Raw genomic sequence first — 25,514 nt, 5'->3', positions numbered from 1 at the left:
ATACGGGCACACAGGAGCCACCCGTCTTACTCTCCTGACAGCCCAATATTAGGACTCTAATGTGTTATTTGACATCGCTGCCCAAATCTAGGTCATCCCGCTGCTCCCTGGGTCTAGACACAATCTTTCATAGGACAGTCGTCACAGGAACACCAAAGAGGGCGGACGCCAAACTTTCTTCTTCAACTTCAGACATTAAATCTGCACAGAGGTCTTCTATACAAGGGGGAGTAGCACTGACCTAATTACTGCGACATGTACACAACTACACTACTCTCTGCGGTGCACCATTACCCAGTGAGTGCCACAACACCTGACACTACTCTCTGCACCATTACCCAGGGAGTGCCACAACACCTTACACTACTCTCTGCCCCATTACCCAGGAAGTGCCACAACACCTTACACTACTCTCTGCACCATTACCCAGGGAGAGCAGTGACACCTTTCACTACTCTCTGCACCATTACCCAGAGAGTGCAACAACACCTTACACTACTCTGCACCATTACCCAGAGAGTGCCACAACACCTTACACTACTCTCTGCACCATTACCCAGGGAGTGCCACAACACCTTACACTACTCTCTGCACCATTACCCAGGGAGAGCGGTGACACACCTTACACTACTCTCTGCACCACTACCCAGGGAGAGCGGTGACACACCTTACAATACTCTCTGCACCATTACCCAGGGAGAGCGGTGACGCACCTTACACTACTCTCTGCACCATTACCCAGGGAGAGTGGTGACACACCTTACACTACTCTCTGCACCATTACCCAGGGAGAGCGATGACACACCTTACACTACTCTGCACCATTACCCAGGGAGAGCGGTGTCACACCTTACACTACTCTCTACACCATTACCCAGGGAGAACGGTGACACACCTTACACTACTCTCTGCACCACTACCCAGGGAGAGCGGTGACACACCTTACAATACTCTCTGCACCATTACCCAGGGAGAGCGGTGACGCACCTTACACTACTCTCTGCACCATTACCCAGGGAGAGTGGTGACGCACCTTACACTACTCTCTGCACCATTACCCAGGGAGAGCGATGACACACCTTACACTACTCTGCACCATTACCCAGGGAGAGCGGTGTCACACCTTACACTACTCTCTACACCATTACCCAGGGAGAGCGGTGACACACCTTACACTACTCTCTGCACCACTACCCAGGGAGAGCGGTGACACACCTTACAATACTCTCTGCACCATTACCCAGGGAGAGCGGTGACACACCTTACACTACTCTGCACCATTACCCAGGGAGAGCGGTGTCACACCTTACACTACTCTCTACACCATTACCCAGGGAGAGCGGTGACACCTTACACTACTCTCTGCACCATTACCCAGGGAGAGCGGTGACACACCTTACACTACTCTGTACCATTACCCAGGGAGAGCGGGGTCACACCTTACACTACTCTCTGCACCATTACCCAGGGAGAGCGGTGTCACAACTTACACTACTCTCTAAACCATTACCCATGGAGAGCGGTGATACCTTAGACTACTCTCTGCACCATTACCAAGGAAACACAGACATACCTTACACTACTCTCTGCACCATTACCCAGGAAACACAGACATACATTACACTATTCTGCACTATTACCCAGGGAGCGTAGTGACACCTTACACTACTCTGCGCCATTACCCAAATAAAAGATATATATAAGATAAAGTATGTACATGGGCAAATAATCAAATTATTTAAGGTAGACTCTATAAAGATAGGTGAGTGTGCATGACGCTGGTTCCCCCATTACTATTATAAAAGGGCCTTGTACCGAGCAGAGTAATGCAGGCAACATGTACAAAGGGCACGGCGTTATGGGAAACACTACTCTCTGCACCATTACCCAGGGAGAGCGGTGTCACACCTTACACTACTCTCTGCACCATTACCCAGGGAGAGCGGTGACACACCTTACACTACTCTCTGCACCATTACCCAGGGAGAGCGATGACACACCTTACACTACTCTCTGCACCATTACCCAGGGAGAGCGATGACACACCTTACACTACTCTCTGCACCATTACCCAGGGAGAGCGATGACACACCTTACACTACTCTCTGCACCATTACCCAGGGAGAGCGATGACACACCTTACACTACTCTCTGCACCATTACCCAGGGAGAGCGATGACACACCTTACACTACTCTCTGCACCATTACCCAGGGAGAGCGATGACACACCTTACACTACTCTCTGCACCATTACCCAGGGAGAGCGGTGACACACCTTACAATACTCTGTACCATTACCCAGGGAGAGCGGTGACCCACCTTACACTACTCTCTGCACCATTACCCAGGGAGAGCGGTGACACACCTTACAATACTCTGTACCATTACCCAGGGAGAGCGGTGACCCACCTTACACTACTCTCTGCACCATTACCCAGGGAGTGCGGTGACACACCTTACAGTACTCTCTGCACCATTACCCAGGGAGAGCGGTGACACACCTTACACTACTCTCTGAACCATTACCCATGGAGAGCGGTGATACCTTAGACTACTCTCTGCACCATTACCCAGGAAACGCAGACATACCTTACACTACTCTCTGCACCATTACCCAGGGAGAGCGGTGATACCTTAGACTACTCTCTGCACCATTACCCAGGAAACGCAGACATACCTTACACTACTCTCTGCACCATTACCCAGGGAGAGCGGTGATACCTTAGACTACTCTCTGCACCATTACCCAGGAAACGCAGACATACCTTACACTACTCTCTGCACCATTACCCAGGGAGAGCGGTGACACACCTTACACTACTCTCTGCACCATTACCCAGGGAGCGCGGTAATACCTTACACTACTCTCTGCACCATTACCCAGGAAACACAGACATACCTTACACTACTCTGCACTATTACCCAGGGAGCGTAGTGACACCTTACACTACTCTGCGCCATTACCCAAATAAAAGCTATATATAAGATAAAGTATGTACATGGGCAAATAATCAAATTATTTAAGGTAGACTCTATAAAGATAGGTGAGTGTGCATGACGCTGGTTCCCCCATTACTATTATAAAGGGCCTTGTACCGAGCAGAGTAATGCAGGCAACATGTACAAAGGGCACGGCGTTATGGGAAACACTACTCTCTGCACCATTACCCAGGGAGAGCGGTGTCACACCTTACACTACTCTCTGCACCATTACCCAGGAAACGCAGACATACCTTACACTACTCTCTGCACCATTACCCAGGGAGAGTGGTGTCACACCTTACACTACTCTCTGCACCATTACCCAGGGAGAGTGGTGTCACACCTTACACTACTCTCTGCACCATTACCCAGGGAGAGCGGTGACACACCTTACACTACTCTCTGCACCATTACCCAGGGAGCGCGGTGATACCTTACACTACTCTCTGCACCATTACCCAGGAAACACAGACATACCTTACACTACTATGCACTATTACCCAGGGAGCGTAGTGACACACCTTACAATACTCTGCGCCATTACCCAAATAAAAGATATATATAAGATAAAGTATGTACATGGGCAAATAATCAAATTATTTAAGGTAGACTCTATAAAGATAGGTGAGTGTGCATGACGCTGGTTCCCCCATTACTATTATAAAGGGCCTTGTACCGAGCAGAGTAATGCAGGCAACATGTACAAAGGGCACGGCGTTATGGGAAACAGATGCAGGGAGATACGGCTCAGGTGTGAGGCAGCAGCATACTATATATATATATATTTTGCTGCATTCTGAGTGAGAGCTGGTACTACCGCAGCAGCGAATGAGTCTTTTACCGCTGTCATTACTACGTCTTTATGCCATGGCCGTAGCCAATGGGCGTTCCTCTAAGACTAACTTTAATGCTGGGTTATGCACGCAGGCAGTGATATTTATGATAGTTTCATACTGAATAGACAAAAACCAGGGAAACCTGAACTGGAAAACACTTAGAAATACTAGTAGAACTCTGCTGGGCCGCCGTACAGCATATTACAGAGTCATGTGACCATATAAGAATGAAGGTTTAGGTTAAAACCTATTATACTGTGCAGGTTAGAGAATAGGGAGCCTCTCCTTACATTCCTAATGAACATTGCAAGTGATCCCACCAGCTATAGGCAAATAGAACCAACTAGTGATCCCACCAGCTATAGGCATATAGAACCCACTGTCCACACAGATACTAACGTATAAGCTTCCGTTTATTATATCATGTGTATACAGGTTGAGTATCCCTTATCCAAAATGCTTGGGACCAGAGGTATTTTGGATATGGGATTTTTCCGTATTTTGGAATAAATGCATCCCATAATGAGATATCATGGCGATGGGACCCAAGTCTAAGCACAGAATGCATTTATGTTACATATACACCTAATACACACAGCCTGAAGGTCATTTTAGCCAATATTTTTTATAACTTTGTGCATTAAACAAAGTGTGTGTACATTCACACAATTCATTTATGTTTCACATACACCTTATACACAGCCTGAAGGTCATTTAATACAATATTTTTAATAACTTTGTGTATTAAACAAAGTTTGTGTACATTGAGCAATCAAAAAATAAAAGGTTTCACTATCTCACTCAAAAAAGTCTGTATTTCGGAATATTTGGATATGGGATACTCAATTTGTAATAGGTTTCTTATGATAAGGACCTCTAGGCTGGGGAAGTACGGATGGTGTAGTGGTTAGCATTACTGCCTCACAGCGCTGAGGTCCTGGGTTCCATTCCCACCATGGCCCTAACTGTGTGATGTTTGTATATTCTCCCCGTACTTGTGTGAGTTTCCTCCCACAATCCAAAAATATACTGGTAGGTTAATTGGATCCCAACAAAATAGCAAAAAAGCTAAAAATAGCAAAATATCTATATCTATATATATATATATATATCTATATCTATATCTATATCTATATATATATCTAAAAAGGAGATTGAGTGATTGACTCATCACGAAATCTCTTAAACCACAAGGCCTACAATCTTGAAACTTGGCAGGTAGCTTCTCCTTAGGTCCCAGGTGCTTGCTAAAAACCAGTTTTACAAATGTCACTGTCCATTTGCAAAAAATGGATTAGTGTATGTGTATATATATATATGTTACAGCATAACGCCGGAATGCCTAAAGCAATTTACACCAAACTTGGTACACATGATTTACAATCTGGGAACAAACACTGTGCGGGTAAGATACCCCTAGCACCCCTAGGTGTGAGGCAGCCGCACAGAGTATTTCAGCAGGCAGTATAACTCAGGAATGCCTGGAGCAATTTACACCAAACTTGGTACACATATGACTTACACTCTGGGAACAAACACTGTGGGGGTAACACACGCCTAGCACCCCCTAGGGGTGGGACAGCACCACAGACTATATCAGGACATGCATAATAGGTCAGTGACGACAGGGCTGCGTGTGACAGGGGCAGGGACATGACGTGAGGAGGGGAATGGAGGCAGCAGGAAGCCACACACAGAGTTATATAGTGGGAGGAGCAGGGTCCCCAGCAGCACAGAGTACATCAGGAGATGAGTGATGTGTCAGTGAGGACAGGGCTGCATGTGACAGGGGCAGTGACATGATGTGAGGAGGGGAATGGAGGCAGCAGGAAGCCACACACTGAGAGTTATATAGTGGGAGGAGCAGGGTTCCCCAGCAGCACAGAGTATATCAGGAGATGAGTGATGTGTCCGTCAGGACAGGGCTGCGTGTGACAGGGGCAGTGACATGATGTGAGGAGGGGAATGGAGGCAGCAGGAGGCCACAGACTGAGAGTTATATAGTGGGAGGAGCAAGGTCCCCAGCAGCACAGAGTATATCAGGAGATGAGTGATGTGTCAGTGAGGACAGGGCTGCATGTGACAGGGGCAGTGACATGATGTGAGGAAGGGAATGGAGGCAGCAGGAAGCCACACACAGTTATATAGTGGGAGGAGCAGGGTCCTCAGCAGCACAGAGTATATCAGGAGATGAGTGATGTGTCAGTGAGGACAGGACTGCATGTGACAGGGGCAGTGACATGATGTGAGGAGGCAGCAGGAAGCCACAGATAGAGTTGTATAGTGGGAAGAGCAGGGTCCCTTAGGGGAACAAAAAGGGGTCCAGCCACTACACAAAGTGCGTCAGGGAAGGAAGATATGCCTATATACTAGATCTCCAACCAACGTAAATTAACAAACAACTATAATTCTAATTTACCATCCCGTAGCAAAGCACAGGTATTCAGCTAGTATTCAATGAAAGTTATCTATCTATATATGGTACAAGACGTCTCTCTCTCTCTCTCTCCTTTTTTGATATTAGCTGATCTCCCTGCATATAAGTCCCGGGGCAGGAGTGTGTCTGGAGATTTCCTGACGCTTTACACCGATTGGCAGCTCCCACTAGCTCAGGAGACGGACGCTGTGTACAAACATCGCCACCATCAGGTTCCAAGATGTCCCTTGCTGCGTAAGCACATTCTACTCACAGGCAACACTTATAAACTACAGCAGGTATGCAAGTGGCCCACTATACAAAAAGGATACATAATATAGAGACATCATATCAAGGGGATTTAACAACGGCTATTTAGCACTGCAGTATAGAGCGATGACAAACAGGACGCGCTACATGAAACTGGATGGGAAACGCTTTCCCCCCCTTATATCAGATTCAGCCGACAGTCAGCACGCACGGCAGCGACGGGATTTCCCAATCAGCTGGCTGAGAGCAAACCAGTTTTCAGCAATGCAGTCTCCCGGCCGAAAGGACTGGTGTTCTAAAATTCCCACAGGACACTATTCTGAAGACTAATATGGCGGTCTGTAAATAAGAATTTAAGATTTACAAGTTTCCTCCTGTAGGTTATCAGCCACATCCTCAGGTTGACTTACGGAGGTTCATTTGTTTTTGCAATGGTGACATCTGTATTTGGAGAGCTGGTGGGTGTCACATACCACAGTAAAAAAAAATTATATACATTATCTGATGATATAAAGTCAAGTCTGATAAGCACAGACAGAAGCCAGAATAAAAGCAATGTATTCAGGAGGAGTCTCAGCACTTCAGCTGAAAAAAAATAAGAATTTACTTACCGATAATTCTATTTCTCGTAGTCCGTAGTGGATGCTGGGGACTCAGTCAGGACCAGGGGGAATAGCGGCTCCGCAGGAGACAGGGCACAAAAGTAAAAGCTTTCGGATCAGGTGGTGTGCACTGGCTCCTCCCCCTATGACCCTCCTCCAAGCCTCAGTTAGGATACTGTGCCCGGACGAGCGTACACAATAAGGAAGGATTTTGAATCCCGGGTAAGACTCATACCAGCCACACCAATCACACTGTACAACCTGTGATCTGAACCCAGTTAACAGCATGATAACAGCGGAGCATCTGAAAAGATGGCTCACAACAATAATAACCCGATTTTTGTAACAATAACTATGTACAAGTATTGCAGACAATCCGCACTTGGGATGGGCGCCCAGCATCCACTACGGACTACGAGAAATAGAATTATCGGTAAGTAAATTCTTATTTTCTCTGACGTCCTAGTGGATGCTGGGACTTCCGTAAGGACCATGGGGATTATACCAAAGCTCCCAAACGGGCGGGAGAGTGCGGATGACTCTGCAGCACCGAGTGAGAGAACTCCAGGTCCTCCTCAGCCAGGGTGTGCCCCTGACCAAGTAGCAGCTCGGCAAAGTTGTAAAGCCGAGACCCCTCGGGCAGCCGCCCAAGATGAGCCCACCTTCCTTGTGGAATGGGCATTTACATATTTTGGCTGTGGCAGGCCTGCCACAGAATGTGCAAGCTGAATTGTACTACACATCCAACTAGCAATCGTCTGCTTAGAAGCAAGAGCACCCAGTTTGTTGGGTGCATACAGGATAACAGCAAGTCAGTTTTCCTGACTCCAGCCGTCCTGGAAACCTATATTTTCAGGGCCCTGACAACATCTAGCAACTTGGAGTCCTCCAAGTCCCTAGTAGCCGCAGGTACCACAATAAGCTGGTTCAGGTGAAACGCTGACACCACCTTAGGGAGAAACTGGGGACGAGTCCGCAGCTCTGCCCTGTCCGAATGGACAATCAGATATGGGCTTTTGTGAGACAAAGCCGCCAATTCTGACACTCGCCTGGCCGAGGCCAGGGCCAACATCATGGTCACTTTCCATGTGAGATATTTCAAATCCACAGATTTGAGCGGTTTAAACCAATGTGATTTGAGGAATCCCAGAACTACGTTGAGATCCCACAGTGCCACTGGAGGCACAAAAGGGGGTTGTATATGCAGTACTCCCTTGACAAACTTCTGGACTTCAGGAACTGAAGCCAATTCTTTCTGGAAGAAAATCGACAGGGCCGAAATTTGAACCTTAATGGACCCCAATTTGAGGCCCATAGACACTCCTGTTTGCAGGAAATGCAGGAATCGACCGAGTTAAAATTTCTTCGTGAGGCCTTCCTGGCCTCACACCACGCAACATATTTTCGCCACATGTGGTGATAATGTTGTGCAGTCACCTCCTTCCTGGCTTTGACCAGGGTAGGAATGACCTCTTCCGGAATGCCTTTTTCCCTTAGGATCCGGCGTTCAACCGCCATGCCGTCAAACGCAGCCGCGGTAAGTCTTGGAACAGACATGGTACTTGCTGAAGCAAGTCCCTTCTTAGCGGCAGAGGCCATGAGTCCTCTGTGAGCATCTCTTGAAGTTCCGGGTACCAAGTCCTTCTTGGCCAATCCGGAGCCACGAGTATAGTTCTTACTCCTCTACGTCTTATAATTCTCAGTACCTTAGGTATGAGAAGCAGAGGAGGGAACACATACACCGACTGGTACACCCACGGTGTTACCAGAACGTCCACAGCTATTGCCTGAGGGTCTCTTGACCTGGCGCAATACCTGTCCAGTTTTTTATTCAGGCGGGACGCCATCATGTCCACCTTTGGTCTTTCCCAACGGTTCACAATCATGTGGAAGACTTCCCGATGAAGTCCCCACTCTCCCGGGTGGAGGTCGTGCTGAGGAAGTCTGCTTCCCAGTTGTCCACTCCCGGAATGAACACTGCTGACAGTGCTATCACATGATTTTCCGCCCAGCGAAGAATCCTTGCAGTTTCTGCCATTGCCCTCCTGCTTCTTGTGCCGCCCTGTCTGTTTACGTGGGCGACTGCCGTGATGTTGTCCCACTGGATCAATACCGGCTGACCTTGAAGCAGAGGTCTTGCTAAGCTTATAGCATTGTAAATTGCTCTTAGCTCCAGTATATTTATGTGGAGAGAAGTCTCCAGACTTGATCACACTCCCTGGAAATTTTTTCCTTGTGTGACTGCTCCCCAGCCTTTCAGGCTGGCATCCGTGGTCACCAGGACCCAGTCCTGAATGCCAAATCTGTGGCCCTTTAGTAGATGAGCACTCTGCAGCCACCACAGAAGAGACACCCTTGTCCTTGGAGACAGGGTTATCCGCTGATGCATCTGAAGATGCGATCCGGACCATTTTTCCAGCAGATCCCACTGAAAAGTTCTTGCGTGAAATCTGCCGAATGGAATCGCTTCGTAAGAAGCCACCATTTTTCCCAGGACCCTTGTGCAATGATGCACTGACACTTTTCCTGGTTTTAGGAGGTTCCTGACTAGCTCGGATAACTCCCTGGCTTTCTCCTCCGGGAGAAACACCTTTTTCTGGACTGTGTCCAGAATCATCCCTAGGAACAGCAGACGTGTCGTCGGAGACAGCTGCGATTTTGGAATATTTAGAATCCACCCGTGCTGTCGTAGAACTACTTGAGATAGTGCTACTCCGACCTCCAACTGTTCTCTGGACCTTGCCCTTATCAGGAGATCGTCCATTTTCTTTGAAGAAGAATCATCATTTCGGCCATTACCTTGGTAAAGACCCGGGGTGCCGTGGACAATCCAAACGGCAGCGTCTGAAACTGATAGTGACAGTTTTGTACCACGAACCTGAGGTACCCTTGGTGAGAAGGGCAAATTGGGACATGGGAGGTAAGCATCCTTGATGTCCAGGGACACCATATAGTCCCCTTCTTCCTGGTTCGCTATCACTGCTCTGAGTGACTCCATCTTGATTTGAACCTTTGTATGTAAGTGTTCAAATATTTCAGATTTAGAATAGGTCTCACCGAGCCGTCTGGCTTCAGTACCACAATATAGTGTGGAATAATACCCCTTTCCTTGTTGTAGGAGGGGTACTTTGATTATCACCTGCTGGGAATACAGCTTGTGAATTGTTTCCAATACTGCCTCCCTGTCGGAGGGAGACGTTGGTAAAGCAGACTTCAGGAACCTGCGAGGGGGAGACGTCTCGAATTTCCAATCTGTACCCCTGGGATACTACTTGTAGGATCCAGGGGTCCACTTGCGAGTGAGCCCACTGCGCGCTGAATCTCTTAAGACGACCCCCCACCGCACCTGAGTCCGCTTGTACGGCCCCAGCGTCATGCTGAGGACTTGGCAAAAGCGGTGGAGGGCTTCTGTTCCTGGGAATGGGCTGCCTGCTGCAGTCTTCTTCCCTTTCCTCTATCCCTGGGCAGATATGACTGGCCTTTTGCCTGCTTGCCCTTATGGGGACGAAAGGACTGAGGCTGAAAAGACGGTGTCTTTTTCTGCTGAGATGTGACTTGGGGTAAAAAAGGTGGATTTTCCAGCTGTTGCCGTGGCCACCAGGTCCGATGGACCGACCCCAAATAACTCCTCCCCTTTATACGGCAATACTTCCATGTGCCGTTTGGAATCTGCATCACCTGACCACTGTCGTGTCCATAAACATCTTCTGGCAGATATGGACATCGCACTTACTCTTGATGCCAGAGTGCAAATATCCCTCTGTGCATCTCGCATATATAGAAATGCATCCTTTAAATGCTCTATAGTCAATAAAATACTGTCCCTGTCAAGGGTATCAATATTTTCAGTCAGGGAATCCGACCAAGCCACCCCAGCGCTGCACATCCAGGCTGAGGCGATCGCTGGTCGCAGTATAACACCAGTATGTGTGTATATACTTTTTAGGATATTTTCCAGCCTCCTATCAGCTGGCTCCTTGAGGGCGGCCGTATCTGGAGACGGTAACGCCACTTGTTTTGATAAGCGTGTGAGCGCCTTATCCACCCTAAGGGGTGTTTCCCAACGCGCCCTAACTTCTGGCGGGAAAGGGTATAACGCCAATAATTTTCTATCGGGGGAAACCCACGCATCATCACACACTTCATTTAATTTATCTGATTCAGGAAAAACTACAGGTAGTTTTTTCACACCCCACATAATACCCTCTTTTGTGGTACTTGTAGTATCAGAAATATGTAACACCTCCTTCATTGCCCTTAACATGTAACGTGTGGCCCAAATGGAAAATACGTTTGTTTCTTCACCGTCGACACTGGAGTCAGTGTCCGTGTCTGTGTCGACCGACTGAGGTAAATGGGCGTTTTAAAGCCCCTGACGGTGTTTGAGACGCCTGGACAGGTACTAATTGGTTTGCCGGCCGTCTCATGTCGTCAACCGACCTTGCAGCGTGTTGACATTACGTAATTCCCTAAATAAGCCATCCATTCCGGTGTCGACTCCCTAGAGAGTGACATCACCATTACAGGCAATTGCTCCGCCTCCTCACCAACATCGTCCTCATACATGTCGACACACACGTACCGACACACAGCACACACACAGGGAATGCTCTGATAGAGGACAGGACCCCACTAGCCCTTTGGGGAGACAGAGGGAGAGTTTGCCAGCACACACCAAAATGCTATATTATACAGGGACAACCTTATATAAGTGTTTTCCCTTATAGCATCTTAATATATAATAATATCGCCAAATAAGTGCCCCCCTCTCTGTTTTAACCCTGTTTCTGTAGTGCAGTGCAGGGGAGAGCCTGGGAGCCTTCCTAGCAGCGGAGCTGTGTAGGAAAATGGCGCTGTGTGCTGAGGAGAATAGGCCCCGCCCCCTTTTCGGCGGGCTTCTTCTCCCGTTTTTCTGACAACCTGGCAGGGGTTAAATACATCCATATAGCCCCAGGGGCTATATGTGATGTATTTTTAGCCAGTATAGGTACTTTCATTGCTGCCCAGGGCGCCCCCCCAAGCGCCATGCACCCTCAGTGACCGTTGGTGTGAAGTGTGCTGAGAGCAATGGCGCACAGCTGCAGTGCTGTGCGCTACCTCATGAAGACTGAGAAGTCTTCAGCCGCCGATTTCTGGACCTCTTCTCTCTTCAGCATCTGCAAGGGGGTCGGCGGCGCGGCTCCGGTGACCCATCCAGGCTGTACCTGTGATCGTCCCTCTGGAGCTAGTGTCCAGTAGCCTAAGAAGCCAATCCATCCTGCACGCAGGTGAGTTCACTTCTTCTCCCCTAAGTCCCTCGTTGCAGTGAGCCTGTTGCCAGCAGGACTCACTGGAAATAAAAAACCTAACTTAAACTTTTACTCTAAGCAGCTCTTTAGGAGAGCCACCTAGATTGCACCCTTCTCAGCCGGGCACAAAAACCTAACTGAGGCTTGGAGGAGGGTCATAGGGGGAGGAGCCAGTGCACACCACCTGATCCTAAAGCTTTTACTTTTGTGCCCTGTCTCCTGCGGAGCCGCTATTCCCCCTGGTCCTGACGGAGTCCCCAGCATCCACTTAGGACGTCAGAGAAAAAGGTAGAGGTCACTCAGTAACAATGGGTTTCCTAGGTGGAGACGGAGCGTTGAGAGGGTGGCGCCATGAAACGGGGCCGGCAGCAGTCAAACGGGGGGCGTGGCTGAAATTGCGTGATCGCAGGTGGGAGGCGGCAGGTAGCATGCTGGACCACCTTGCCCTGCAATGGGCGGCTCCCAGCACGCAATCAAAAGCAGAATTTGCAATTCTTACTGAATAGGGTGCTATATGCAAAAGCAGCTGGTATTTGCCCTGCACAGAGGAATGCAAACACAAAGTTACTTTCTTTCTTCGCTTTACTTATAAACCTGAATCCATGTTAAAAAATAAATAAAAAATCAAAAAAGGGGGGGGGGGGGGGGGCATGGTGGCTTGGCTGCAAACCCCAGTTTTCAACTTAAGAGGTGCTACCTTGCTGCAACTTCTAAAGCCACACAGGGAAAAAGAAGCTGCAGGTGCACACTAACACTGGTAATCAAACCAATTATAATAAACGCTACAATTTAACATGGAGTGAAACTGAGGTTCTCCGCACAGTTTTTGGCCAAAAATGCGGGCCCACCTACCACGCCACGGTGACCTCATCAGGTAGGTCTTGTCAAAGTCGAAAAATATTGTAATGCATATACCCTGTACTAACCCCATGCACATGCCCGCTGCGCGTGCACTCAGTCTGCCGTGCGTGCACATATCCGCAATTTGCGTAAAGTAGCTTCCCACGGCCATGCGCCTTAGCGCGTGGTATGCGCATTTTCGGTAGAGTTTGTGAGCGCGTAGAGGGTTATTAGAACATTACATATTTAACCAAAATAGTGCATTTTGTACCCATAGCGCCCCTGCACCACATCAGCGAGTATTAATAGTTTAAACAGTTCCAGGACTAAGGGATTCGCCTTTGCATGATAGGAAGGGTCAGATAAAGGTTGGAAGGTGAGGTCTAGTATCCAGCTGTAGTGTATTTTAAGAGTAACATTCCGGTATTGGTTACAGAAAGATCGCATGTTCCAGCGTATAGTTATGTGCAGAAGTAGAATATAGATATTAACTGTATTTACTGTATATTATGTATGCGGCGGGAATCCAGTGGATACCATCCACTAGAGCAGTTGGGGAAAGACATCGCCCATCTTTTCAAATCAACCTATGACCTCTCCTGTAATGAAAAGACACATCTGTGTCCAATGGACAATGCGATTACAGTGACCATTGTATTGTGTATGTAAATTGTGTATAAAAAGCCCATTGTTGCCTGGCTGGTCAGAAGACTCTGAACGCTATCTATGTGACGAGCGGAGGACCGGCCGGGTTGCGCTTGCGAACATTCTCACGTATGTACATTCTCTGTAGCCATTATTCTGTTTAGATTTATCTTGTTAGCCTGTAGTGTATGATTTGTACTGTTTTACCTTTTGGAATAATCCACGGTGGCCTTAGAACCCTGTGGTTTCAACTACAAATCAGTGTTGTGTCTTCACTTTCCTGCAAGGGTTTTTAAAGTATATTTATCTGTATAAGGTTTATAAGTATTGATAAGGTGTACGCACTGCGGGTATTTTACACGGTCAGCGCTACGTAAGGTTTAAGGTATAACATCGTTGCAGTACTTTGCTGCTAAGGGTTTAAAGTGTAATCATATCATTGCATTGTATCACTATCAAGGCTTAAAGGTTATCAATTGTGTGTGCGTGCGCTGTGCGTACTCTGTACACTCACCGCGGCGTGTGTACGCTAAATACGTACCACGTGCGGGACTCTGTACGCAAATAGCGTACAAAGTGCGTAGCACGTGTGTTCGGTCTAGCGGCCATAGCGGCTCCACGGTAAAAGTGTATTTAGAGGTATAGCTTTACGGTCTAAGATAATATCGACATTATCAGTCTCTAACATCCCTACTACAGATACAGTATGTCAGTGTATCCAGGTCTTACCTATCATAGTGCCCACTCTAATATGTAGACAGAAAATGCAAGGGACCCATACAGATCAAAAACACCTAAGGGCAGGCAGGTGGGGTGCTCGCCCAGGCAGCAGGGTCTCTAGCATCCATTGTACACGCATACACTATTTTACTCTGTAACGTCATGAAGTGATGACAGTGTGGCAGACTTACAGTATACATTTGCTGAAGGCAAGATCTGCCAAATGAAAACATGAACTGCCCACCCGTGTACAGCGGCCGCTCGGTGTCTGCATTACAGCAATGTGCCACTCTGAGACGTGCGGCGAGCCGGCTAACGACTGGAGACACAACTCTACCTCCGCAACGGGAGGGCAGCATCCAATTTAGCTGCTGACCCCAGCAAGCAATTACAGATAAATATATTCTCAGCCGCACAGAGTTCACGGGGATCTTATTAAATCTCCGCACGGATTATAATACAACTGGGACAAGGAGAACGCGCTCTGAGGTAATTAACTGTGTCGCTTCTGATGGGACTTTAAATGTACTTTGGAGCGATATTTTGGTGCAAGTTCTGGTGGTGAATGGGTGAGAAGCATTACATCATGTCTGCCCCCTCCCGCTAATAGCTCGGCCTTGCTGGGACTTTCACACACGCTGGCAGACGTGCTGTAATGATCTGCAGACTCCAGATCAATAACATTAGTTGCCAGCTCTTAACACGTTTTCATACATTGTAAAAATACATATATATTTTCTGTGACCAGCTCAGCACGTATGGCATCAAACCGTTAGCTGCTGGACATTTGCCATTATTAGGCTAATTAAACACGAACCCTTAATCCGCTTTGGTGGAAGACCGGCCGCTGACCCGACTGAAGGACCATCTCCAGTCCCAGGGACTGCAGGAGCCGATGTGCCCACGGCCAAACTAACAGAACTTTACTGCACTCAAAGACAACAAAGCGCTTATGTAAGCAGCGGGCACAAAGTGAGCAGCACATTACAATCAGCGTGTCTACAACAGTTCCAAAACAATATAAGTAATTCAGACTGGATCCTGCAGCGATCGCAGTCTGAATGTTTTTGCGGAGTGCGCAGCGGCCGCACTGCGCGTGCACTCCCCGGTCTCGCGATCCGGGTATCTGGACGCCATTTCTTACCCATCAGATGCCTCCTAAGGCTGGCTCAGCGCTCCAGGACCGGATCCCATCTGTTATCCTAATGTTTACATTCCTGTATCCTCTCCTGTCACTCTGAGACGCTGTCACAGTAAACGCCATATTACACCTGGCATGTCGTCTCCCGCGGCCTCCGCCGCCGTCCCTGAGCTTCTGCATGCAGAGTGTCTGAGTGGCGATTACGTCAGCCGCGGCCTCCGCTGTGTCCGCGTGGTTGGATGTGCACTTGTCAGCCTGGCGTCTCCTGTCTCCAGTGGCCGGCGCCGCCATTACTGTTTTCATTACCACATGGATTACAAACCAAACTTCCCTCCAAGTGTCTGCATGGGCGCAGCCATCTTGGATTCTGTCAGCTGATCATTTCCTCCAATCTGTTGTCAGTATTGTTAATCTGCATAATTGCCTAGCCAATCCCTTCCTTGCTGCAGGTATAAATACACTGTGCCTGAGCAAGGAAGGCGTCAGTGCTTTGGTTGTCAAACCTAGTTCCTGTTAGTCTCTCTCCTGTGATTGTCTTCCAGGTTCCAGCTCCTGTCTCAAGACTTCCACCATAGAGACCCGCACCAGCATTCCACCTGCGGTGTAGCCTGACTCTCCGATCCATAGTGGATTCATCTGTTTCCAGCTACAACATCACCTGCTTCCAGCCCAGCTTCCAGCAGAGTACAGCTTCTCTTAAAGGGCCGGTGTCCTTTCTACACTTTACCACTCTCCACCGGTATTATTATTTCTCCGCTCTCAAGTTCTACATTTCATTCATATTGCATCGCTCTCAAGCTTCATTTATTATTTAACTGGTTCCAGCCAGTATCCACTCCGTGCTAACAGTCTGGTTCCAGCCAGTATCCACAGCAGCCGTTTTATCTTCAGCAACCCAGCTTTTCCTGGAACACCAGCTGGTACAATCCTGGGTTATCTCCATTGCTACAGTCGGGCCTGGTAAGGACTTTCCATCTAGAAGATTATAAGAACTATCTCACACTACCAGTGCCCTGTGGCTCCTGCCACCCTGTAGTACCCAGGAACTGTATTTATTCTTTGCTGACTTTTATGTTTTCTTTTACTGCTGCTGTGTTGCGGAGTTGTCATAATAAACATCATTGACTTTTATCCAAGTTGTCGTGGTCACGCCTTCGGGCAGTTATTATCCATGTTACTTACATGTCCAGGGGTCTGATACAACCTCCCAGGTTCCGGTACATCTCAGCCCCTACAACTGAGGCTGCCTCCCGTCAGCTCAGGCCCTCAGTTGTGACACCCGGGATCCCAGTGTGATGCTATCAGCATCGATCAGGCAGAGGCGGGGCGGGAAGGGGTGTGCCAACGGCATTTGAACGCCGTTGGCGGGCCACGGACCGAACAACGTAGGCGTGTCCAGACAGTTGGGTGGGCGTGCCGGCACGTGCAGCCGCTGCGACCCAGGACGTGGCCAGTAGCTCCCTGCTAGCGTGCAGGAGCTGCCCTGGGAGGGAGCTACTTGTCAGGTACAAAAGCACGCCGCTGTGCGATGCTTTTGTACCTGTGCGGGGAGGTAGGGACTGACATGCGGGGCGGACTACCCCTGTGCTGGGTGCCCCCCCCCCCCCCCCGCATGTCAGAGTATCTGATCGTTGATGTGCTAAATTTAGCACATCTACGATCAACTCTGAATTACCCCCTTAATCTGGGTACACGCTACATAATATGTCGTGCAATCACGGTACCCGCGACCACTCTGCACAAACATGTAGTACATCATTCCACGCGTCATTACTGGCAAGTCCCATCTGACGTGCTGCACGTGAGACAGGACAATGCGATGTACGCTGTGGTAGGGTAGGGTCCTGGAACGTGCTATATCGTGGCATCGCACGGCGGATCATGCAGGAGGTACGTTGACAATATATTGTTGTAACCTCTCGGGCGGTCGTTAGATCATCCCGTCTGTTCCCAGCTTTAAGCACAATATATCCTAACTACCCTAAACCTTTATACAGCAATGGGCCGGATCCAGAGATGGACGGAGCAGCACAGTCTCTGCGTCTGTGTACGTAACAGCAGCGCTAAACACGCAGAAGCAGCAGGGGAAGGGGTCTGTAGTAGAAAAGACGCCCATTGCCAGCTTCTGTGATCCGCTGCTGTGTCTGAATACGCATTATCGGATCATCTGTGTGCTCATCAGACATATGAGTGACCCTCGTGTTAAAGAGGATGGCCAGTGTTCTCAGGCTGCCGCGGCCAGTGAGGCTGTGTCTGAAAACACAGACTCTCGCCTTGGTGCGCCTGCAGAACAGGACTGACATGCCGCAGTTTTATCAAATATGCCCCGTCACCTCCATCTCCCCAACTCCAAATGGCTGCAGATTGTCACCCGACATCTCAGCCGCACAACCCAATCTGAACATGTGCAGTTCCGGGTCCTGCACAGTTCAATAAACATCGGGGCGGTACATAAACCGCCAAGTGTCCATACAGCTCTGAATTAGGACCAACATTTGAAAGCACCACCATTAAAATACCACTGAGCTTAAACTGAAAAACACATTTAGATTAGATTTGGGCGTTTCTCTGACAGATATTTGATGGAGGATTTGAAGAATTTAAGCCTCTATCAGCAGACGTCCCGGCAGTGAGCCATACCTGCGTCAATCCTTCCTGGGCCTGAGGAGGAGCCACATGCAGCTGTGTAGCCGAGTGTGACCAAAGTGGCAGAGTGTCTGCACGTTCACCAATCCTAGGACAATCCCAAGCCACTCCAGGTTCAAAAGATCATGACAACCATGATGGTGCCCATCAACCAACCATAAGCATGCCATCCTATCATGTGACATTTTGGACACACCCCTCAAATTGGGCAAAAATGGCTTTGAGAGAAATGGAAAGATGAAAAGGCTACAGTGCTGCGTGCAGAGAACAATTTACCTCTGTTATTTATATACACGTTTCCTTTGTCCCCTTCACCTAGATTACAGCAAATACTATCTTACGAGCAATCTTCTGCCAAGGCGCACACAGGGGCTGATGCAATGTTAGCCAGTTTGTGTAGCGGATACTGTGTGGATTCGCACTATGCATACTCTGAAAATGAGCACAGGGACTTCTAGCTACACACAGATTTATGCTATATAGGTGCATTGACCCATATGACTATATAAGAGGAGGAGGTGGGACAATAGGCAAAGCTCAGTGAGGGGCGAGTTTATGCAAATGTGGCCTGAGCAGAGGATATGGAGAGGAATCTTCTGCACCTAGTATGGGGACAATGACGAGGAGGGTGACTGGTAGTAAGCCAGGTGTGAATGCGCACAGAGCTGCATGCACGTTGCTTCTGGGTCATGTGCGCCCAGGGTCTGCATCAGTACCACAGTCTGCGCTCTCCTTCTAAACATGTCCTGGGGAAAGGGACACTTTCATACATCCGGCACCTCAACGGCTACAGAGAACGCAGAATAAACCGATCAGACCCATCGCCCCCTAATGGTAACATTCCAGTAATAATGGAATTAGTATTTATGCCATCACCGCGGTTTAGAAACCCAATGCATAGCTCTCATGCGCACGTAGATGAGCAGTATATAGTTACAGATAAATACAGTACAATGGCCCTCATCCAGAGTTGATCGCAGCAGGAATTTTGTTAGCAGTTGGGCAAAACCATGTGCACTGCAGGGGGGGCAGATATAACATGTGTAGAGAGAATTAGATTTGGGTGGGTTATTTTGTTCCTGTGCAGGGTAAATACTGGCTGCTTTATTTTTAAACTGCAATTTAGATTTCAGTTTGAACACACCCCACACAAATCTAACTCTCTCTGCACATGTTGCATCTGCACCCCCCCTGCCGTGCACATGGTTTTGCCCATTAGAGAATACATTTGCTGCTGCATCAGATCTGAATAAGGCACTCAGGCAAGTTCTACTCATGAACTGCAAGTACCTATGTCTGCAAATACCGATTATTATTGGTGCATTGTAGCATTCTGTAGCCAGAGAGTCAGGGATAATCTGCATCCATTAGAATCATTATAAAAACTTTGGAAAATTAGGAGAAAGTAAATGTCTTCTCAGGATCACCTGCCCTCTATGGCACACAACCTCAGTATTGCAGGACTATATACTAAACCATATCATTAGTCCCCACTTTGCCATGTATAACATTATAACATGCAGAGTGCTTTGTCATTGAAATGCTGGATTTGTTTGAGTGCATTTTTTTTCTTCCATCCAATATTTCTGTGCACAAACAGAGGAAGGCCTCCCTACGTAGTGAGGCCACAAACAGAGGAAGGCCTCCCTACGTAGTGAGGCCACAAACAGAGGAAGGCCTCCCTACGTAGTGAGGCCACAAACAGAGGAAGGCCTCCCTACGTAGTGAGGCCACAAACAGAGGAAGGCCTCCCTACGTAGTGAGGCCACAAACAGAGGAAGGCCTCCCTACGTAGTGAGGCCACAAACAGAGGAAGGCCTCCCTACGTAGTGAGGCCACAAACAGAGGAAGGCCTCCCTACGTAGTGAGGCCACAAACAGAGGAAGGCCTCCCTACGTAGTGAGGCCACAAACAGAGGAAGGCCTCCCTACGTAGTGAGGCCACAAACAGAGGAAGGCCTCCCTACGTAGTGAGGCCACAAACAGAGGAAGGCCTCCCTACGTAGAGAGGCCACAGGCAGAGGAAAGCCTCCCTACGTAGAGAAGCCACAGACAGAGGAAAGCCTCCCTACGTAGAGAGGCCACAGACAGAGGAAAGCCTCCCTACATAGGGGGTAATTCCAAGTTGATCGCAGCAGGAATTTTTTTTTGCAGTTGGGCAAAACCATGTGCACTGCAGGGGAGGCAGATTTAACATGTGCAGAGAGTTAGATTTGGGTGTGGTGTGTTCAATCTGCAATCTAAAATTGCAGTGTAAAAATAAAGCAGCCAGTATTTACCCTGCACAGAAACAAAATAACCCACCCAAATCTAACTCTCTCTGCAAATGTTATATCTGCCCCCCCTGCAGTGCACATGGTTTTACCCAACTGCTAAAAAATGTCCTGCTGCGATCAACTTGGAATTACCCCCATAGTGAGGCCACAGACAGAGGAAGGTCTCACAACGTAGAGAGGCCACAGAGAGGAAAGCCTCCCTACGTAGAGAGGCCACAGACCAAGGAAAGTGCCCCTAAGCAGTGAAGCTACATACAGAGGAAAGCCTCCATCAGTAAAGAGGTCACTGACAAGCCCAGCCTCACCTTGCAAGCTCTTTGATTAGATTTGCAATTCGTCTTTTGTCCTCCGGGCACAAATCCTTCAAGCTGGCGCTTCTCATCCCATCTTCCTCCCGAGCCACCTGGAGAGGAGACGCCACAAGGCACATGTGAGACTGCATCACTGGAACCAAGGCACAATTACAGGAATGGGGGAGACCCTGAAATTACCGGAGGTCAACGCTCATTGCAGAACTATGGATCACATCACCAAGAGCCTGCTGCCCTCTAACCTAAGCTCATCATCACCATAGTTACCGTCTCCGCCGTACATTAGTGTCAGTGTAGGGGTTAATAAGGGAGCGCTAGCAAAGACTATTGCATAACTTTTTCTCGTTCAGTTTGCCTATTTTGTTTTACTTGTGTTATTGGTGCTGACCCCTCCATTTATACCCCGCTCACACTGCAACGGTAAAGGCAGCAAGTTAGGGAGGCCAATCCTGGGCATCGGCATTGAAAAATGGTCAATCCCGGGATTCCCAGGATTGGCTTGTTTCCTGTGTGGCCGCCACCCCTCCCCCACCCCGCACACAACTCACCATACCACACGGGCAGGAGGGTGGGTCACTTTCTCCGGATGCAGCGGGTGACGGGCGGCTGGCTAAGCACACTTCCTCTGGGTTTGACGATGTTTGTGTGACGGGTGACGGACCGCTGGCTGCACAGCGTGACCTCTGACTTCACGTCACGCTGCGCAGGGGGGGGCCGGGCAGCTGACGCTCAACGCTGCCCATCACTGAAAAAAACAAGGAGCTTTCTAATCCCAAAATCCCCGGGATTGGAAGCTCCAATCCCAGGATTGAATTCCGGCCAATTTTAGGCCTAAATCCCAGGATCCTGCAGATTTCGACATTGGCCACCCTAGCAGCAAGGTAAGGGAATGAAACAAACCTCTGAACTCCTATTGGCCAATCCCACCTGTCCAATGTCTGCAGACCTTTAAGAAATGTAGCAGCTGATCTGGCGCCTTACTTTGAGAACAATGACTAAAATATATTATAGGTCTAAGCGCCCACTATCCTGCTCCAGACTACCCCAGGTACTGGTCACCTCAGAGTCTAGCAGCGCTCCTCACAGTGACTGCAGGACATAGTCACCAGGTACAGCAATTACCTCGCTCCTATTGTGTATAAGGGGTTTCTGGCAATGGATCTATTGGATTACTTACATTACTTTAGGTAGCATTTAGGAGGAAGATGGGTGCAGCTGTTTAGACCTGTAAATAGACATTACCTGCGGTCCATTGTCTGTTAATTCCATTTTAGCAGGTGGAGCGGGATGGGAGCTCCTGGGTTTTCTATCAGCAGCCTTCAGGTTCTTTAGCTTAGGGGCCGACCTGAAGTTGCCTTCTTCGCTGAGACCTACGCAATGTGCACAAACAGAGTATCAGCAGAAATCTCTCCCGTCACACCTGCACCGACATACACACGTATAGCATAAGAACCATTCAAGTCACAACATTGCACAAATCCTAAAATTGTAGTAATGCAAATGACAAAAAGAAACTTTGTGACAGCTACTCTAATAGACATCGCAATAACTCAATTGCCAAAGGGAAGACCGCAGACATGAAACACCTTTGTAGGACAAGTGGTAAGTCACAATATGCACCAGTCACCTAGTAGTGTGACATAGGTGTGAAGTCCGTCACTCCCAGGCTTTGTTCCCTGGATGTCCGTCTATTCCAGTCACATCTATACACGTATTAGCTGGAAATCTGTCACAGGGAACAGATACAATTTGGGATTTCCTTAAACAAAGACTGTTTTACGATGACCTGTACAACGACCTCGCACCTGCAGTGGGTGTGCCGGGGATTAGATTCTCATTATCGGATTAGGACACGTATATATGAAACACACGTGGGTTATGTTAGTCTTTGAAGATTTATACTATAACACAGAAATAATAATCCATTTATTCTTCCTGATTTGAGTTTATTCAAAAATTTTCCGTTTAAATTCCTGAAGAGGAAAAAAAAAAAAGTGTATATGGTAAGAAATAATTGCACCATGCACTACCATTTTCACTTCACTACAACTAGCACCGGTGGGAGTAGGGGAGGTGTGAGGGTGTACCAGTGTGAGTAGTACAGGTGGGAGTTGGGGAGGTGTGAGGGTGTACCAGTGTGAGTAGTAAAGGTGGGAGTAGGGGAGGTGTGAGGGTGTACCAGTGTGAGTAGTAAAGGTGGGAGTAGGGGAGGTGTGAGGGTGTACCAGTGTGAGTAGTAAAGGTGGGAGTAGGGGAGGTGTGAGGGTGTACCAGTGTGAGTAGTACAGGACGAAGTAGGGGAGGTGTGAGGGTGTACCAGTGTGAGTAGTGCAGGATTGAGTAGGGGAGGTGTGAGTGTGTACCAGTGTGAGTAGTACAGGACGGAGTTGGGGAGGTGTGAGGGTGTACCAGTGTGAGTAGTACAGGACGGAGTAGGGGAGGTGTGAGGGTGTACCAGTGTGAGTAGTACATGTGGGAGCTGGGGAGGTGTGAGTAGTACAGGACGGAGTTAGGGAGGTGTGAGGGTGTACCAGTGTGAGTAGTACAGGTGGGAGTAGAGGAGGTGTGAGGGTGTAGCAGTGTGAGTAGCACAGGTGGGAGTAGGGGAGGTGTGAGGGTGTAGCAGTGTGAGTAGTAAAGGTGGGAGTAGGGGAGGTGTGAGGGTGTACCAGTGTGAGTAGTACAGGACGGAGTAGGGGAGGTGTGAGGGTGTACCTGTGTGAGTAGTACAGGACAGAGTAGGGGAGGTGTGAGGGTGTACCAGTGTGAGTAGTACAGGACAGAGTAGGGGAGGTGTGAGGGTGTACCAGTGTGAGTAGTACAGGACGGAGTTAGGGAGGTGTGAGGGTGTACCAGTGTGAGTAGTACAGGTGGGAGTAGGGGAGGTGTGAGGGTGTAGCAGTGTGAGTAGTAAAGGTGGGAGTAGGGGAGGTGTGAGGGTGTACCAGTGTGAGTAGTAAAGGACGGAGTAGGGGAGGTGTGAGGGTGTAGCAGTGTGAGTAGTAAAGGTGGGAGTAGGGGAGGTGTGAGGGTGTACCAGTGTGAGTAGTAAAGGACGGAGTAGGGGAGGTGTGAGGGTGTAGCAGTGTGAGTAGTAAAGGTGGGAGTAGGGGAGGTGTGAGGGTGTACCAGTGTGAGTAGTACAGGACGGAGTAGGGGAGGTGTGAGGGTGTACCAGTGTGAGTAGTACAGGACGGAGTAGGGGAGGTGTGAGGGTGTACCAGTGTGAGTAGTACAGGACGGAGTAGGGGAGGTGTGAGGGTGTACCAGTGTGAGTAGTACAGGACAGAGTAGGGGAGGTGTGAGGGTGTACCAGTGTGAGTAGTACAGGTGGGAGCTGGGGAGGTGTGAGTAGTACAGGACGGAGTTGGGGAGGTGTGAGGGTGTACCAGTGTGAGTAGTACAGGTGGGAGTAGGGGAGGTGTGAGGGTGTACCAGTGTGAGTAGTACAGGTGAGAGTAGGGGAGGTGTGAGGGTGTACCAGTGTGAGTAGTAAAGGTGGGAGTAGAGGAGGTGTGAGGGTGTACCAGTGTGAGTAGTACAGGTGGGAGTAGGGGAGGTGTGAGGGTGTACCAGTGTGAGTAGTACAGGTGGGAGTAGGGGAGGTGTGAGGGTGTACCAGTGTGAGTAGTATAGGTGGGAGTAGGGGAGGTGTGAGGGTGTACCAGTGTGAGTGGTATAGGTGGGAGTAGGGGAGGTGTGAGGGTGTACCAGTGAGTAGTATAGGTGGGAGTAGGGGAGGTGTGAGGGTGTACCAGTGTGAGTAGTACAGGTGGGAGTAGGGGAGGTGTGAGGGTGTACCAGTGTGAGTAGTACAGGTGTGAGGGTGTACCAGTGTGAGTAGTATAGGTGGGAGTAGGGGAGGTGTGAGGGTGTACCAGTGTGAGTAGTACAGGTGGGAGTAGGGGAGGTGTGAGGGTGTACCAGTGTGAGTAGTACAGGTGGGAGTAGGGGAGGTGTGAGCGTGTACCAGTGTGAGTAGTACAGGTGAGAGTAGGGGAGGTGTGAGGGTGTACCAGTGTGAGTGGTACAGGTGGGAGTAGGGGAGGTGTGAGGGTGTACCAGTGTGAGTAGTAAAGGTGGGAGTAGAGGAGGTGTGAGGGTGTACCAGTGTGAGTAGTACAGGTGGGAGTAGGGGAGGTGTGAGGGTGTACCAGTGTGAGTAGTACAGGTGGGAGTAGGGGAGGTGTGAGGGTGTACCAGTGTGAGTAGTACAGGTGGGAGTAGGATAGGTGTGAGCGTGTACCAGTGTGAGTAGTATAGGTGGGAGTTGGGGAGGTGTGAGGGTGTACCAGTGTGAGTAGTACAGGTGGGAGTAGGGGAGGTGTGAGGGTGTACCAGTGTGAGTGGTACAGGTGGGAGTAGGGGAGGTGTGAGGGTGTACCAGTGTGAGTAGTAAAGGTGGGAGTAGAGGAGGTGTGAGGGTGTACCAGTGTGAGTAGTACAGGTGGGAGTAGGGGAGGTGTGAGGGTGTACCAGTGTGAGTAGTACAGGTGGGAGTAGGGGAGGTGTGAGAGTGTAGCAGTGTGAGTAGTACAGGT

The 25,514-nt window shown here is 49.0% G+C and overlaps 1 protein-coding gene across 3 annotated transcripts in view; it reads right to left on the bottom strand.

Moving 5' to 3' along the window:
* KIAA1328 (KIAA1328 ortholog) overlaps positions 1 to 25,514 on the bottom strand; it is a 363,237-nt gene that overhangs the window by 319,498 nt on the left and 18,225 nt on the right. For all 3 annotated transcript variants that reach the window (XM_063958050.1, XM_063958033.1, XM_063958040.1), the window contains 2 exons: positions 22,216 to 22,343; positions 20,968 to 21,065 (listed from right to left, as the gene is read on the bottom strand). In XM_063958050.1, coding sequence (XP_063814120.1) covers positions 20,968 to 21,065; positions 22,216 to 22,242 — 125 coding nt within the window. In that variant the 5' untranslated portion in view covers positions 22,243 to 22,343. The remainder of the gene's footprint in view (positions 1 to 20,967; positions 21,066 to 22,215; positions 22,344 to 25,514) is intronic.

The sequence above is a fragment of the Pseudophryne corroboree genome, chromosome 1, assembly GCF_028390025.1.
Source record: "Pseudophryne corroboree isolate aPseCor3 chromosome 1, aPseCor3.hap2, whole genome shotgun sequence".
Taxonomy (NCBI): domain Eukaryota; kingdom Metazoa; phylum Chordata; class Amphibia; order Anura; family Myobatrachidae; genus Pseudophryne; species Pseudophryne corroboree.
Note: the sequence above shows the minus strand (reverse complement) of the source record. Positions and strands in the feature narration are given on the sequence as shown.